This window comes from Diospyros lotus, chromosome 8 (genome assembly GCF_014633365.1).
Source record: "Diospyros lotus cultivar Yz01 chromosome 8, ASM1463336v1, whole genome shotgun sequence".
Taxonomy (NCBI): domain Eukaryota; kingdom Viridiplantae; phylum Streptophyta; class Magnoliopsida; order Ericales; family Ebenaceae; genus Diospyros; species Diospyros lotus.
The window spans coordinates 35,049,711-35,067,782 of NC_068345.1; the positions used below are offsets into that span (position 1 = coordinate 35,049,711).

At 37.0% G+C, this 18,072-nt stretch overlaps 3 protein-coding genes across 5 annotated transcripts in view; 2 read left to right on the forward strand and 1 right to left on the reverse strand.

Moving 5' to 3' along the window:
• Positions 1-8,413, forward strand: part of LOC127807453 (protein NAP1) — a 67,173-nt gene extending 58,760 nt beyond the window's left edge. For all 3 annotated transcript variants that reach the window (XM_052345308.1, XM_052345307.1, XM_052345309.1), the window contains 3 exons: positions 3,465-4,456; positions 4,874-5,086; positions 7,823-8,413. In XM_052345308.1, coding sequence (XP_052201268.1) covers positions 3,465-4,456; positions 4,874-5,086; positions 7,823-8,315 — 1,698 coding nt within the window. In that variant the 3' untranslated portion in view covers positions 8,316-8,413. The remainder of the gene's footprint in view (positions 1-3,464; positions 4,457-4,873; positions 5,087-7,822) is intronic.
• Positions 8,414-8,947: 534 nt separating this feature from the next.
• Positions 8,948-11,735, reverse strand: LOC127807457 (sulfiredoxin, chloroplastic/mitochondrial). The gene is made up of 5 exons (XM_052345316.1): positions 11,528-11,735; positions 10,991-11,154; positions 9,598-9,631; positions 9,313-9,406; positions 8,948-9,203 (listed from the first exon to the last, which is right to left on the reverse strand). The coding sequence occupies exons 1-5, from the start codon at positions 11,613-11,615 to the stop codon at positions 9,188-9,190; spliced, it is 396 nt and encodes a 131-aa protein (XP_052201276.1). The 5' UTR covers positions 11,616-11,735; the 3' UTR covers positions 8,948-9,187.
• Positions 11,736-11,977: 242 nt separating this feature from the next.
• On the forward strand, positions 11,978-14,156 carry LOC127807456 (transcription termination factor MTEF18, mitochondrial-like). The gene has a single exon (XM_052345315.1). The coding sequence runs from the start codon at positions 12,337-12,339 to the stop codon at positions 14,125-14,127; it is 1,791 nt and encodes a 596-aa protein (XP_052201275.1). The 5' UTR covers positions 11,978-12,336; the 3' UTR covers positions 14,128-14,156.
• The last annotated feature ends 3,916 nt before the right edge of the window (positions 14,157-18,072 follow it).

Sequence of the window (18,072 nt, forward strand, 5' to 3'; positions counted from 1 at the left end):
ACCTTTAGGCTGTAGCGCATGCTTTTCGTTGCAACTCTCATCTCCAATCTGACTTTAAGTAGGCAGAATATTTTTTTGGAAAACATTTAGCTAGAATACTAACCTGGAATTTGTATGAAAATACGATCAAAAAATCATCTAGCTGTCTACTAAGGTCCTTGATTCCTTTTCTTATTGCAAGACATAGTCCTTCGGCCCTCTCCTCAGTTCAATTCCTTAAAAAATTCACCACTACAACATCCTCTTCATCAGCTTCCAAGGACCACTTTGGAAACTTATTCCGGTATTCAAATTCAGCAACCTTAGATTCCAAAAGGCTAGATCTGGATCAGCCTTTAGTTGCTGCCAATGGCCTCCAAATCAATTACCCTTCATACAACCTGTTGGCTTTGGATAATTTCAGAAGACAACCTGTTCTAATCAGCTTCGGAAATTTGTCCGCAATTTCTAAAACCAACACTTTTGTTGCCCAACTCTGAAACCACACTTCTGTTGTGCACTTACTTCCTAAAATCGCTGATCGAAACAGCTTCAATCAGCTTTCAAGAATTGGTAGGCTTTTGCAGTTCGCCTGAGAATTTATGTCTCGGCTGATGTTCGCCTGAGTTCTATCCAACGAACAATCGGCTTCCCTTTGAGTTCGAGTTCAAAATTCAAGCCGCCGACTCTCAGTTTTGCTAACTCGCCCTTTCACATGCAACAACCTAGATTTGAATTTCTGCTCCCGACCGCACCTGCCTTCTTGCCTCAATCACATGCAGCAAATTTTCCGAAATCAAAGTGATTCAAGGATCACCCCAGTCTCACCCAATCATCGACCTTTACTTGGAATTCTCATAAATTCTTGAATCACCCAAGGCTTAGCTTCAATCGCACCTTCACTAGTCGCCGGATCAAAGTGATTCACAATCACCTTCCAATTTCGAGCCACCTACTCTCAATTTCGCTGAATCCTGATACCAACAACTAATCATCATTCACTTCACTCAATCACCGTCCAAAAATTGTTGGAGTTCACTTGACACCACCTCTGTCATAGTCGGATTTGAGAAACTGATAGCTTGTGAGTTACCTTTAGCTTAGCTCCCTAAATCAACACCTACGAATTCGTTCCGGTTCAACGTCGAACCTAATTCAGGAGAAAGAGAGGTTGCTCAGTTCAGCAACTTTGATCGACCTTCAAAGTTGCCGAGATCTCCTGACTCTTTGTCGTGAATTAACCTATGTACGTCGAAATCAAGTTTCAAAAATCAACCTCGTCCGAAAGCAGTTGTCTATATCCGTCAAAATTATTTAACAGAGAGAACTGCCGAGAAACGATGGCTTTGATACCAAATATCACGACCCTAGGGTTTAACTAGGGTCTAAGAAGGAAATTGGAAGAATTCGAGAGAGAGACAAAGAAGAATGGGAGGGAGATATAGAGTAGAAATCAAGAGAAATGAGGGAGAACAAGTAAGAACCAGAGAGAGAAAGTAGGGAGGCAAAACATGAATTCACTAATCACTATATTATTTCAGCATACATTTCTCTACATGCTATGGCCTATTTGTAGGTTGTTCAACTGATAGAATATTGTAGAACAACACCCATGTGCACTTTAACATAATGAATAGCATCTCCTATCAAACAATTGTAACTAATGACAGCATTGCCCCTCTAATTCCTCTTGGGTCATGACATCATCCTTGGTTACTGAACTTTTTACTCGTCACCTCTTTCCTTCTGTCTATTATTCTCTTAATTTTTTCTGTGTTTGTAGCAGGCGAGCAAAGCTTTTCTTTTTCCACTGTTTGCTCACTCTTTTTGTTAGTCAAGCAAAGCCTCTAAGTCAAGTTATATTATCATGAAAAGAAACAGCCACCTCATGGTCAAACCTCTGGCTCCACCAATTTCTTTCTTTTCTCTGCTTCTCATTCCATTTGCACTCTATTCCATTCCTTGAGTACTTGGCTACCACCTATTTCACCAAAGGAGATTCCACATATAAGCCTTTACTTTCTGTTCTCTTCTCTTGTTCTCTTAATTTTCTTTATTCTCCTCTTAGCTTTTAGTTGTTGAGAACTCCACTTAACCAACCTGTAAAAATAAAGTTTCAAATGAATGAACAATGCTTTAAATGCATGAAATCCCACTTATTTATACTATTGGAGACCAAGACTAAAATTTCTGGACTTACCTGATGTCTCATCCTTAGAGGTTGCTTCTTTCCTCTCTGTATCTCCCTCTCATTTCTCTTTCTTTTCTTCTATGTAACTCCTCAGTTTTGCCACCTCAAGTTTTAGCCAAGTTTGCTTATTAAAATCCTAACCTTTACTTAGGATTAACACATGGCTAGTTTGGGAAAGAACTATTCACCCAAAAGTGCCACCTCCAGCTTATCCAAATTCAAGGAAATGAAAACTGGACAAATCTTGTGCACTCCAAATCCATGTGGTCACTGTTTGTAATTTACTATTGTTATTCTTTTCCAAAACATTCCCCAAAATGGCCACATATTTTACCTTTCATACGTTTAAAGGAAAAGAATGGAGTATTCTGGCCACCACTTGCAAAACTTTGGTTAAATTAATAATTTTCAACCTTTTTTACTTACTTTTTTGGGATTTTAGTGGTCTAAGGTCACCAAGTAATTGACCCTTGTACCTCACTTAACAACTCTTGATGAACTGCAGGCTTACCTTTTAAAGTTTCAGTGTAGCATCGAAATCTACAGTAATTTGTTTTGTTCAACCATTTTTCAACTTGAACACACTCTTGGGCTTCCTATAAAAATCCTTAGATGTCCTGAGTCTTACAAAGCTTAGTCATAGCCCTTTAGCACATTTCATCTCATACGCTTGATTATTCATAATCAAGTCAATTAATTAAATTAATTTCTCAAAATTCACAAATAATAACAAAAATGTGAATTTTCTCTTATAATAGAATATTCTAAGAATATACTATAACATGGGGTGTGGGCCTCTATTGGTTTTCTTCTCACAATACAAAATTATCTTAATCATGTCTTATGCATCTTATTTCTAATAGGAGCCACCCTGACTTTATTACAAATAATTGGATTCTTAATTATATTTTTTCTTGTATGGTTAAAATTCACCATAACATCCTCATCTATGTTTTTTTTTTTTTTTTTTTTTTTGTACGTGGTGGTGTTTTACTTGCCAAACATTTCATGCCATAAAACAAACCTGTCAATTACTCTCTCCCATAGTTTGATAGTGTGGCTCATTAACTTGATTCCTCTGTAATTTTTGCATTTTTTAAACATCTTTTTTGTTCTTAGAAATAGACACTAAAGTGCTCCTCAGCCATTCTTCAGGCCTCATCTTCAATTTAAGTTCCATATTAAATAATTTTGTTGACAACAAAATACCTTCTTCTCCCATGCATTTCCATGCTTTTTTTTGTTCAGTGTATTGGAGGTAACTTTTTGCTAAATACCAATTTTTATAATGCAGTACATGAGAGAATGCATCCTTGGGAACTTCAAGAGGAGACTGATTGCAGTATTGAAAACTGATAATGATCTTCAACGGCCTTCTGTTCTGGAGTCACTGGTTCGCAGACATATCAACATAGTCCATCTTGCAGAACAACATATTAGTATGGACCTGACACATGGTATCCGTGAAGTTTTACTCACAGAAGCCTTCTGTGGTCCAGTTTCTTCTCTGCATTTGTTTGATAAGCCTGCCGAGCAGCATTCTGGATCAGCCACTGAAGCTATATGCAACTGGTATATTGAAAATATTGTCAAAGACATGTCTGGAGCTGGAATCCTGTTTGCACCACTTCATAGATGCTTTAAGAGCACAAGACCTGTTGGTGGTTATTTTGCAGAGTCAGTGACTGATCTCAGGGAACTTAAAGCCTTTGTTCGAATTTTTGGTGGCTATGGGGTTGATAGGATGGACAGAATGGTGAAAGAACACACAGCTGCACTTTTAAATTGCATTGACACATCACTGCGTGCAAACAGAGAGGTGCTAGAAGCAGTTGCTGGAAGCATGCATTCTGGTGACCGAATAGAACGAGAGACAAATATGAAGCAGATTATAGATCTGGACACAGTGGTTGGGTTCTGTATTCAGGCAGGACAAGCTATAGCTTTTGATTGCCTTCTAGCAGAAGCTGCTGGGGCAGTGCTTGAAGATGGTGCACATCTAATACACTCTCTGCTAGCTGGGATTGTTAAGTATTTACCTGATGAAATACCTGAAAAGAAGGAAATTAGGAGAATGCGAAGGATTGCAAATAACATTGGTGTGATCAGTGATCATGAAACTGAGTGGGTGAGATCAATTTTGGAAGAGATTGGTGGTGCTAATGATGCTTCATGGAATTTTTTGCCGTATTTCTTTGCCACCTTTATGACGTCGAAAATTTGGAACACTACTGCCTTCAATGTTGACACTGGGGGCTTTAACAACAATATTCACTGCTTGTCAAGGTTATATTCTATCTTAAGCTTATCATAATTTAAGAAACAGATTCTTGTTAAATATTGAAGCATGATGAATGCCTCCTTTCCCTTCTATGGTAATGAAATAGCCATGAACATTTAGTAGGTCTAGCAACCACATTCTACTAGGCTTGGAGGAAAGTTTGGCATATCTATCTGAAGGAAACCTCAATGCATATGAGTCTGACCCTTTCTGTATTATACTTTTCTTGTCTAATACATTCTGTTTCTTTCTGGTTTCCTTTTCTACCACTAAATAGTATATGGGCTTTGAACCAAGTTGTTCGCCAATTGGAAGCTCTCAGGTGGATGCTAGTGAATATGGTGCCTTGTCCACCGTCTGCTAAGTTTGGATAAATATCTTGTTGTTTAACTCAGCTTCCTAAACCACATTTTATTATATAGGTGCATCTCTGCTGTAATTGCGGCAAATGAGTTTGTTAGATTGGAAAGGGAACACCAGCAAAAACAGTATTTCTCAAATGGACATGTTACTGAGTCGTTGGATCCTGAGATAGTCAACCGCTTATCAGCTGAAACAAATGTAAAGTCTGCAATGCAGCTGTTTGTTAAGTTCTCTGCTGGAATAATTTTGGATTCTTGGAGTGAAACCAACAGGTAAGAATGATAATCTTTTCATAGTATACTTGAAAACACCTACTTGTACCATCAACTGCGTGGAATGGGTATCAATCATGCCTGCTCAGCACATGTTGATAAAAGTGGTTCTCTAGTTATAATGTGTACACGCTTTACATATTTCTACTGTGTACTTATTCCTTCTGTTCTTGCTTCTGAACCTACAAAACAGTTTTATCCAGTCTGGCTGACGTCTATTTATCATTTTTCTTGAAGTGCTCAAACTGTCCAATGTTGATGGTCTATATGTACTTAGCTTTTAATTGCTCGATATTATTCTGAAAGTTCAGCTTTTGATTTTATACTTGAGATAATTTTCCCATCAGACTTTCAATTCTTAATTGCTATAACATCTTATAAATTTTCTTGTTAACCATTATCCCAATATTTTTGTCACACATTTTATGATTCTTTGTGCTTTGTGGTTAGCGATCTTTGTATATTGGTAGCGTTGACTTCTCTTGCTTTGGGAAAATGGATTTGCTTATTTACATATAGGTTGATCAATTTTGATTCAACTTGTTCAGACCACTCAATTTATTTTTAAGTTTAAAATGTATTAAATGCAGTGTTCAAAAACGCGCTAGGCGCTAGTTGGGCGCCAGACTGGGGTCTAGCGCCTAGGGCGCTTAGGCGGGGACTAGGAAAAATGAATTTTTTTCTTTTTTCTAAAAACCTTTTGATGTAATTTAATATTATTTTCAGGTAAATCAAAGTTGAAAAGACAAGTGAAATAATGGAATTAAGACTCAGAAAATAAACTATGATATTAGTTATAAGTTCAAGAAGGTAGAAGTAGCAATAATACAACATAAACCATATCCGAAGAATCTAAGTCTAACTATCTAATTGGTCTTCTTCCTCTCCATATTCTTCCAATACACGATCTTCATCGGACTCAAAGTCAAATTCATTAATTTCTTGCTCATCTTCTTCTTCTGATTGAAAATCATCTTCATGAAGCTCTCTCATCCTAGAACTTCTTCGAGCTTGAAACATCTCGTCTGCTCCCGATGCTTCACCAACCACTTCCCAAGTGAGCCCCGTACCAGGCTCAACTTCTTCAATATGTGATGTTAGATTACTAATTTTCTAAAAGTTCAAGCTCTTAGCAAAATAGCTAATTACTTATATAAAGTTCTATAACAATAAAATGTATAGTAAAATTATTTTTGAGTTTGACTTTGCCTAACTGACTCCAAATGCCTAATAAGTGCAACCACATCAAGGTTAATTTTGTTGAATTGTTAACCACCATATTCTCTAAAAGTTCAAGTTGTTAGATCTAGGGTTTAGTTTTATCTTTTATATTATTATTTTACTTTTAACATGCCCCCTCATGTGTGGCCATGTTTCACTGCATAACTGGTTCAAACATGTGCAACAATTTAAATGTTGGGTTGGTGGTGAGATTTGAATTTAGAACCTTTGTTTGCTTGATATTTATTTGTTTTATGATTGATTTCCACCTCAATTCTATTATATAAGTGTGGGTTTAATTTGTTTATGAGGAAGAAATTCTGTATTATTCTCTGATGCCTAATTCCACATACCTGCAGGCTTTATATAGAGCCTGCCTCCTAACTGATATAACAGAAAAGGGTTGGTCTGTTGTACAGTTAGCTCCCAACCTTCTAACCGTTTAACCTTCCAACTTCCTAACGACTTAACCACCCCAGCTAACTAACACAAGTGGTTATCTTCCCAGCTAAATAACAGAAGTGGTTATCCTTCCCGGCAAAACTACTTGTTTACCCCTAGGGTTGTGACAATAAGTTTCCATTTTAGAAAAACTAAAACATACTAGGACATATTTTGAGTATCTGATGCATACAATGGTGTTTGGCATGGTACATGACAACACAGCACCTTTTTAGACGTGCTTGTTTTGCTTTGACTTTCCAAGCTGAAGGAAAATGTGAGGACAAGACAACAAAACATTCCTCAAGATGTTTTCAAAGAAGTCCAGGTTTTGTTGCTCACTTTTAATAGGTGATCTTATTGTGTCAGCTATGTCAGCCATGCATGTGATGTACACACTTGCAATGATTGTTATATGCCTCTTGATGTTCGCTCCCCAAAAATATCTCCCTTATATTTACTGAGAACCTTGCAAAAGTATGAGGTTTCTTGTGATGGAACCTGGAGTCCACTCAAAGAAGCAACGCTACAAGGGGGAGAAGTTGGGATCATGAAAACTTAGTACACATTCCATTTTTTTTTTTCTTTGACACAGTAGATCATTGTCCGGTTTGGAACAAAATTTTGCCTAGTCTTAATTTTGTATAACTTTTCTCTGGAGAGTTAATACAATGCTATAGCTCAACCTTATCTGAGATTGAAAGAGTAAGGTATATAATTTTTCATGGTGAGTTAAAAAATTACAGTTTTTAAGTAGAAGAGAAAGAGAAGATGAAGAAAGAGAGAAGATCTGCACAACATGCGCACGTGATACTCTCTCATTATATGTTTAATTGTCCTTCAACATACTATGCAAAAGATTAGAGGTTTTCACTGACACATCTATGCAAGGTATTTCCGAAAGCATTGTTGAATGTTAAAACTGGACAAGGGAAACTAAATTTTGTGACGACCATGAGATGGTATTCTGGGTAAATTCTCATAAATAGTCAAAATTGTGATCGCATTTGTTAGTTACATAATACTTTGTATATGTAAATCTTCAAATTGTCAATATCCTGCTTTTCTTGACAGATCCCATCTTGTGGCTAAGATTATTTTCCTGGACCAATTGTGTGAGATCTCGCCATACCTTCCAAGAAGCTCCCTTGAAGCCCACGTCCCCTACACCATTCTCCGATCAATATATAGCCAGTACTATGCAAATTCCCCCTCTATGCCGATGGCTTTACTCACTGCATCACCACGCCATTCACCTGCTGTATCTTTATCACATGCATCACCTGTAATCAAGCAATCGCGGGGCGATTCAACTCCTCAGCCAAGTGTCAATGATTCTGGTTATTTTAAGCCATCATCAACCCATGGCCAAGAACAACTATATGATGATAGTGGAAGCATACGAAGCATGGACAACAAACATAGAAATATTAGGCGGTCAGGTCCACTGGATTACAGCTCAAGCCGGAAAGTGAAGTTTGTTGAAGGCTCAACATCAGCTAGCAGGGGACCCAGTCCACTGCCGAGGTTTGCAGTGTCGAGGTCAGGTCCTATATCATATAAGTAGTAGGGAGGAAGCTTGAATTAGACAAAAGGAACAGTAAATATCTAATGAAACATCTTAGTAGGTTCGTGTAATTATTAAGCTTATATAAATTTTGGCTATATGTGTTCACTTGATCTCCATGCATGAGCTAAATATTCATTAGTAGAAGGTTAGCCAATTGTCTTGGAACCATACAAGCTCTACATCTGTGCTCCCCAGCAGTTGTAAATTATGCAGCCAGAAAGTGCCGAGATGAAGCAGAAAAGCAAGGGAGGGAGAAGAACCCTTTTATTGAAATTGTGGAGTGTTTCGTTACAAGGCATTGCCTTGTCAAATTTTGAACTTGCTATTATAGGAGAGTGCATGTATATTTTGCACACTCCATCGGGTAGCTCAGAGATTGATATATATATATATATATATATGCATAGATTTTGTTGTAACTTGGTTCCTGTGTTTCATTTTTTATGGTGGTTGTAGCATTATGACCATCACATTTGCTAAATTTTGTTACATTTCATCCACTAGCCTCTACTGAATGATGTGGGTCAATGTCAGCTACAGGAAATCTTTTTCAAACCTTTGGTCAAGTTGCCATGTCAGTGCAATTCGAACATGCAGAAGATCGGGGCGAATTTAAAATTACAATGTCGTGAATCAAATCGAAATATTTCATTCCAAAGGGGCACCAGTGCAAATAAACGGGAGTTATGGATAAGGACGTCACATCCCTCTTGACATAATTGATTTACCATCATACATAACTAATTACAACCTTCCATTCCATGTTCATGCCATGATAGAAACAAAATACAATGAGAGCGGCAGTACGTGTATAGAGATTATATATTATCGTAGCATCGAGCTTGACCATACTCTCCGACAAGACAGGCTCAACGGAGGTGGTGCCTGCAAGATAGTACTGGAAATGAAAATAGTGCCGAACGAACGAAAAAACAAGAAGAAAGGTTAATAGAATTAAAGGGAGAGGCTCATCAAGTAAACAAGAAAAGATAACCTCAAAGTTTCCTTCGTTCCACGTCGAACTTTGCAACGTATTGTTGGAAACCCTAGACGTTGGTGAGCCTCAAACCGGTGACAGCCAGAGAACCCTGGGGCAATTCCAGAAGGGAGATTGAAGTTTGAATCAGGTATGACTAAATTAGAAGACAATGAATTTTTTTCTCTCTCATATATATGGTATGATTAATATTCGTTCTAGTCGTTGCAAATGAATGAGAATCATTGAAGAAACAGCAGTGTCATAAGAATTTGTCATTGGCGTATTTAAATGAGCACGCACCATAGTAAACTCCATCAACCTCAAGCACATCAATCTGCATTTGTTACAAAACAGAGTTTAGAAAGCAGTATTTGCAGAACTGTTGATACAAACCCTTCATGACTAGACTGGCATGAGAGAGCCCATATGGATGTGGAACAGCAAAAATATTGCAGAAAATCAAAGAGAAAGAGATGCAATTAAGCATATACCAAGGGATGTGAAACAGCAACAATATTGCAGAAAATCAAAGAGAAAGGGATGTAATTAAGAAGATGAAAATGGAGAGAAGATGAAGTTCAGAAGAAGAAAAGAAACCAAAGCTTCAATAGAGAGGGAGGGATTTCAGACGGGAAAATTACAATTGTATTCAATATCATCAAAAGGGTCAAGTGTTGTTACATCGTAAGCCTATTTATAAGCTCCAACCCTATCCTAAATAAAACAAATTTAACCAGACTACCCTCAAATCTAAAATTTAATATCCTGAAACTTTGTAATCCTCATTCCTCAACACTAAGAATGCGAAAGAAAAGTAAAATATGGGTTCCTTTTACACCAAGTGTTCATCGGTCACGTTCAAGTTCAAGATATAATGGCTGGATGAGTGAGGTTAGATGGTCGTGGTGTAGGATAGTAAGAGAACAATATTTAAGACCATGAAATCTGGTAATGAGAATTATCCCATCCCATCCCATCATTTAATTTGTTGCATTATTACTGATGGAACAAAGAGAAACCATCGTCTCTAATAAAATAATAAAGTGGCACTCACAAAAATGTAAACAAAATAACTAGGAAATTTTAATTCTCTGGGTAAGTAAATTCATTCTTTTAAAAAGAAAGTGTACTGCATATTGGAACATAAATTCAAAAATGTAATTATCACTTTTGCATGACATGTGGAGTGTGCACAATCAAAGCATGATGGGAAACTTTAATCAGTAATGTTGGGCAGTCTAGCACCTGACGTGTGCAAAATATGAGCGAGCATTGTCACTGGTTAAAGAAGTATAGACAGGCCAACAGAAGATCAGATAATATGCACACATTTACATATCTACTATTTCCACTCCTGATTTGTGAGTTGTTGGTCTCAAAGATGCAAGATAGACGTCAAGAGTATTTTCTTCTCTTTGAAGACATGCTTATTCAATGCCACCAAAGGAGTTTTGTGATTTCTAAACTGGTGAAGCTAATATCAACACTTTCAAATGGGAGCTGAATTTAGCGATGATGAAACTTCACCACGATCCAAGCCACAAATAAGTTAGTATCACGGATTTATGAAGACAACCATACATAAAATAAGGGGTTTGAAATAGCTTTTGAGGACAGCAAGCAAATTAGGGTTTTGTGAATGTGGCAAGTGGAAGTAAATAAACCTTGAAAGGATTTGGAAGAATAGTTATACCGGAACTTGAAGGCCGATCTGGGAAATGCTGTCCATGAGGTCCTTGACTTTGTGGGGATCGTTGGCTCTGGTTCTCATCAGCGGCCTTCGAATTTGGTTTAGGGGAATTTCCAGAATCACAGGCCCTGCCCCTCCTTGTTGCGACGGGCCACCGGAAGCAGCACCTCAATTAAAAAAGAGCCAACCGTAACAACATCGCCGCAGCCGTGAATATAAACAACACCCATTCACCACAGACCATCATCATCATCATCATATTATTATTACTATTACTATTATCTACTCACATCAAATACGAATTCTTTGTGCCCTCTACATGCGCAGAGAGGCACGCAGAGAAATCACTTTGTTTTCATTCCAAAATCCTGAAAGGCAATTACTGATTTGCCTATACATGGACATAACTCAATCTTGACACACACAAAATAGATGTTTACATAATTGAACTTGTGCAATCCTACGCTTTGTGAGTTATAAATAGATGGTTGCGGAGAGAGAGAGAGAGAGGGGGGGGGGGGGGGGGGGGGGAATAGTTACCATTAGAAGAAGAAGAAGAAGAAGAAGAAGCAGAAATGGAGAAGTTCCTGTTGTAGTAGTTGGGAAGTCGCAGAAGCAAAGCCGCCATTGTTGCTTCTCTGCTTTCGTGGAATTCTCACCACAAACACCTTCGTCCTGACCTGACCCTGCAGGAAGGATGTGTCCTCTGTTAGAGAGAGAGAGAGAGAGAGAGAGAGAGAGAGACCAACTGACCAAAGCATTGCAAATAGTCGTATTTAAAAAAAAAACAATTATTATTATATGTTTAATGCTCCTTATAATAATAATAATAACAATAATAATAACTCTATTTGAGGGCAAAATTTGAGAAAATTATTAATTGAGTTTACAAAAATTGATTTGAGGCGGATATTAAGTAGAATTAAGAAAATATATTTTTATTAGAAATTACGAGTCCTTTCGCCAACTGCTACGAAACCCTTCTTCCGTGTAGCCATTTAAAAGGCCCCATTTCTAGGGTTTTGGTCGGCGAACTCGCCGTGATGTCTCCCTCTCCCTCTCCCTCTCCCTCTCCCTCTCCCTACCGTACCGTCCAAACTCTCAATTTCGCCGTTTGAAAGATGCTCTGATCGAATTTTCAGTTGATACACACACCCGAGCAGAATAAATAAAGAGGCGGAGAGGCTCGGATGGTGAATGAAAGGTACGCGAAGCACAGAGAGAAGTGAATCCGGTCGTTCCCATGCTTCATTTTCTGGTTCTTAACTCCCATTTCGGGCGTACTTGTTGCGATATATCAGGAACCCACGAAACAAATCTTAAAGAGTCTTCTGTGTGCATAATTTGCCATGTTAATGCGCAGGATCAATAAAAGGGAAACTCGTTTGTGTTTTTCTGAAATGGTTTGCCGACTCAGCCATTTGTTTCTCTCTCCCCTTGTCCATGAAAGTCCGTCTGCTGCGGAGAGTCAATATTTTGTTCCTTTCAGAATTAGAAGATCCTTTCACGGTTGTAGGCCTGCCCAAGCTTCTAGGGTTTATATTTCTAATAGATCAGCTCATTCACCTCGTTCTTCTGTTGCGCCCAACAGAATGTCACGACTTGCGAGGTCGGAGGCTCAAGATGCGCTTTTCGATTACTTGCACTGTACTAGAGGCTTCTACTTCACGGACGCTGAACACATTAGCAAGAACTCACCCCATTTTGTTCAGGCCTTACTGTCCCGGGTTGATAATGAACATGATGTGTCGCAGGCTCTCTCCAGGTTCCTTCGATACAATCCCATTAATGAGTTTGAACCGTTTCTGGAGAGTTTGGGTTTGGTTCCCTCAGAGCTCGTATCGCTTCTTCCAAGGGATTTGATGTTTTTGAGCGACGATCAAGTGATGCTTGATAATTTTCATATTCTTAGCAATTATGGCTTTCCTCGCAGTAAGATTGGTAAGATATACAAGGAAGCTAATGAGATATTCAGAGATGATTCCACATTGTTGGCTTCGAAACTTCGTGCTTATGAGAAACTAGGTTTGAGCACATCCACAGTTGTTAAACTGCTGAGTTGCTGCCCCTCACTATTGATTGGTGGCATTAGCAAGGAATTAGTTGGAGTTCTTGAAAAGTTGAAATTACTGGGATTTGAAAATGATTGGATTGGCGGGTTTTTATCTGGGAAAAACACGCACGATTGGAACAGAGTGCTTGATACAATGAACTTTCTCGGTGAAGTGGGTTATAGTGATACACAGATGGCGGTTTTGTTTGCATCAAATCCTGCATTGCTGTTTGAAGGTTCTGGGAAGAAAATCTATGCAATAATTGCCAGGCTACTTAAATTGGGGCTTAAGATGAGTCAAATTTATACTTTGTTCTCACAAGATCCTCAAATTCTGTCACCCAAGAGAGCCAAGAATCTTCTGCAGACAACATGTTTTCTGTATGAGATAGGAATGGAAACCAGAGACATAGCAGATATCATAGCCTCTAATATTCTACTGCTGGGATCACATTCCCTGAGACAACCTAAAACTGTTATGAGGAACTTAAAGGTTGACAAAGATAGTTTATGTAAAATTATAAAGGAAGATCCTCTGAAGTTGTTAAATTTGGCTGGTAAATCCAATATTAGCTACATCAAACAGTTATCTTCACAAATTCATGGTAAGTTTCTTGAGAAGACGTCATTCTTACTCAAATTAGGTTATGTTGAAAACTCAGATGAGATGACAAAAGCTCTGAAACTGTTCCGAGGCAGAGGCGACCAATTACAGGAGAGGTTTGATTGCCTGGTACAGGCTGGCTTGGACTGCAATGTTGCAGTAGGTATGGTTAAGCATGCTCCATCTATGCTAAATCAGACCAAAGATGTGATAGAGAAGAAGATCGACTGTTTGAGAAACTGCCTGGGCTACCCGCTGGAATCAGTTGCTGCGTTTCCATCTTATTTGTGTTATGATATAGATAGAATCAATCTTAGATTTTCGATGTATGTGTGGCTGAGGGAGAGAGGTGCTGCAAAGCCAATGCTGTCTTTGAGCACAATTCTTGCATGTTCAGATGCTCGATTCATAAAATATTTTGTAGATATTGATCCAGAAGGTCCAGCAATGTGGGAAATTTTGAAAAAGAAAATGTTAACTTAAAGCTAAGATGAAATTTTGTTACCTTGTTACAGTAGAGGTTCAATTTTTTATTTTTTAATTTGCTTCTCATAAATAACACTCTGCCGTGCCCTTGTTCTGAATGTTTTTCATGTCATCTTTTGAGTCATTTAGAATGAATCTTTGCAGCTGAAGAATTAGTGTTGACTGACTGCTCTATGTAAGACTGGAATTGTTGGTTTTGCTTTGAGGTCTTGGGAAAGTAAAGCAGGCTGTTTCACTTGTCATTTCAAGGAACGCATGGTTTTTTTATGTTCTGTGTTACATGCCATATAGTTGTGCTGTTGAATCCAGTGCTAGTCTTCCATCAGATGCTTTGGTAATATTTTTCTATCGTCAGTTTCAATGGATATTAAACATATCTATGGAAGAGAAGGGTTGCAGAGGCATTGAATGTCTCCTCCAAGATTGACACGCGATAGAACTAAATGGATAAACTGCGCACCACTCTCAAGATGAAGGATTACTCCACCTTAGAGATACAGGGCATGGGACACTCACCCCTCTAACGAATCCACCAGAGAGATACAGAAAGGTGAAAGATAAGTCACCACTTAATGGAATCCATCAAAGAGATACAAGATTTTAGATAAGAAAGCACAAATGGCTCTTCAAATCCCTCACGATAAAGTTTAATTAATCTCCCAAAATTTCTCATTCTGATACAAGAGTAAATTATAAATAAATGGCCTTGGAACATCCCTCCAGGTATAGGAAAATGGAGTAACAACTCATTGTTTTCATTTTAAGCAAGCCTATCAACTTCCAAGAGCCTGTCCAACTATCTATTAAATGCTGATTCTGACTCCAGACTATTCTTGGCAACTAAAAACTATAATATCAAAACTTTTGCCACAAAATTCTAAATCAATTGATTCTTGTTTCATATGAAACTAACATTCAAAGCTTTCAAGTGACTATTCATGGGTCACCATTGGGCTTGGGCTGAACGTCCAGCAGTTGGAAATATTCTGGGCTTCATTCTGGTCTTCTGACGACAAAATGGGCAAGTTATGTGCTCGGATCAATTCTTGGGTTTCCTCATGAGATGCTCCCACATCAAAGATGTTACTGGTTCGTTCATTTCTTGAACATTATATGTCCAATGAAGTGGAACTTCTTGAAAACCTGATACTTTGTTTGAGTGTGGTTTTTTCGCATGTTAATGTTAATACAGGGTCCCTTGTTATGCTCTCCCAATTTGCAAGTGCAGGCTCCCCTTGTTGATATTTGATAATTCATTCCCAAACTCACTCTTTAACAGTTCCCACATTTTAGTGATTTGCTGCATGTTCCTCTTGTAAGTGACTGGACTTAATTTAAATAGGCCGAAATGACTGATTAATTTTGATTTCTGTCTAATTTTTTAATTGAATAAGTGTTAACCAACCATAATAAAATAATTATATTATTAACCAAACAATAATTATATTTATAATACTGTAAGTATTGCTCGAAAATATAATTATTATAATATTATATCTAAACTAACAATATAGAAATATTGAAATAATGTAATACTGCACAAAGAAAAATAAAAGCACAACAGTATATAAGGGGATGATAAAATCAAGACTTGTGTAACACACAGTTCCCTTAAAATAGATTTATCGCCTCACCGAAGGTGTTAGAGACTAATTGGTGTCTGTTTTTCATATTACAACAGTTTACAGATTAAGAAGTTAGCACAAACTTCAGAGTCTAACAGCAAACTAGAACACTAGTTGAACACTCTTAAAACTAGAAAAGTATGAGAATTTTTAAAAAATAATTCTATTGTGAATTCTCTCATTTTTTTTTCAATGGATGAAGCCCTCTGTTTATAGAGTAGGAAGAAGAGGAACGGAAGAAAAAAAAAAGAAAAAGAAAGAAGAAAAAGAAGGAGGCAACTACTGATGAGGGTGGTTGTTTTCCTTTAAAAATATAATATAATATCTTATATTATATTAATTAAATAGTAATTACATAGTGCTTTAACATTATTAATTTTAATTAGCCGCCTTACATAGTGCACCCTCATAATTCAGTGCATAGTACACCTTTTGTATTTTTTCCTTTCTTTTACTTTTACAATAATATAAATTATATATTATAATACACATGCCTCAAACCATTTTTTAATCAATTTTTCATTCACCCATTTATCAATTTGGACATGTAAATATATAAATATTCCAAATTTTCCAACAATCTCCCACATGAATGAAAATTGATAGAGAAAACATTTTGACACAGTGATAGTGTTCATCAACCAAAACCTGCATAGGATAGATAGGTGTTACTCCTTGAATCTTCCATTGTGAAAATATATTTACTTTACGAACTGTTTAGTAGATATAATATCCTTGAATTGTTCTGTTATCTATGTAAATGATAACATATGTCACACAAAAATCTTCCTATCATTGTTCAGTTTTCATGATTATATTTGTTTTGACCATGAACATCAACTTAGTTCCAAGAGATGTTTTGAAAGAATTGAGCCCTATACAATTCTCGTTTGAAGTGTCCCTACTTCTCTCTCACATAAGTGATTTCTTAATTTAGGGTAACTCGCTTACTCCACTCAAAACTTCTGAGTTTAAGAATCATTAAAAGAAACATCGCTATCTTTTTTCTCACGAATATCATTGTTTCATTACAAGAATGTACTAGAGGATAAAACCCCCCACAGTGACCTAAGAAAGTTTTTATAATTAGATTGTTCATTTGAACGTAGATCTTGGGTCCCTAGTCAACTAAGTTAGGTTTCTATTGTATCAATTTATTCTTTCAAGAGCTTTAGTCTCATTCTTCTTGACGATTTTTCAACTAACTCTCTATTCAACTCTTTGGTTAGCAGATTCGCAATATTATCTTTGACTTCACATAATCAATAGAGATAATTCCAATTAAGAGTAGTTGTCTAATAGTATTATGTCTACGACATATATGTCTAGACTTATCATTAGATATGTTACTTTGTGCCCTTCCAATTGTAGATTGACTATTACAATATATATATATATATATTGGAGGCACAAGTTTCTACCATATTGGAATATCCTCTAGGAAATGGCATAGTCATTCTACTTCTTCGCCATATTTGTCTAAGGCAATAAACTCAGATTCTATAGTGAATCTAGCTATAACAGTATGTGTGACACCCGTAACTTAAAAACATGCTTAATAATAATAATAATAATAATAATAATAATAATCATGTGAATTTCAAGGTTAAGCGCAGACAAAAAAACTTGAGAAATAGAACTTCTGTAAACTTAAATGAAGTTTCAAATATAATAAAATTCAGAGCATGTTTCGTGTAAATATAAAGTTTGAAACTGAAAACATGGCTTCAATAGAAGAAAGAAAGATTTAACAAATATACTTTGTAACAATAACATCTAAATTGAGAAATCCAAACTTAAATTGAGACTCAGCCTTTTCATGAACTTATATAAGCTTTAAGGACATACGATGTAGCAATAGTGTACATATATCATAAGAGTTTAATACTGAAAATCTTTCTAAAACAAAAAGAGAGAAACAAGATTTCTAATATTGTAAATTCTTTTTAAAGGGCCACCACGCTCCACGTCCATGTCTCGATCTCATCATTCATGATCACCTAGGGGGAACATAAATGGTGAGATTATGCAAATCTCAGTAAGTACAAGAGAACCATTAGATGTATTTAAATATGTCATGACATGAACTTGAAATATAAACATATAACATAAGGGGACACGATAGGTTCTACCAACTTGCAGGGGTAAGAACCTCTGTGCGTAACACTACTAAACCTCGGTCTCGTAAGTTGCTTGAAACATAACATGAGGGACCACATAAACATGATTCCCGAGCGTGCCTAAACATCGTAGATAGTTCATAGTGTACTTACTTCAACTTGGTTTGATGAGATTTGAATGTTTAAGGTTTCACACT

Bases quoted from the DNA above. Each gene is read 5' to 3' on its own strand.
- LOC127807457 (XM_052345316.1), bottom strand. From the start codon at position 11,615: ATGGCGGCTTTGCTTCTGCGACTTCCCAACTACTACAACAGGAACTTC. The intron at 11,155-11,527 runs GTAACTATTCCC...TTTTTAATTGAG, and splicing joins TTCTTCTTCTTCTTCTAATG to GTGCTGCTTCCGGTGGCCCG. The intron at 9,632-10,990 runs GTATAACTATTC...TAACAAATGCAG, and splicing joins AGATCGGCCTTCAAGTTCCG to ATTGATGTGCTTGAGGTTGA.
- LOC127807456 (XM_052345315.1), top strand. From the start codon at position 12,337: ATGTTAATGCGCAGGATCAATAAAAGGGAAACTCGTTTGTGTTTTTCT.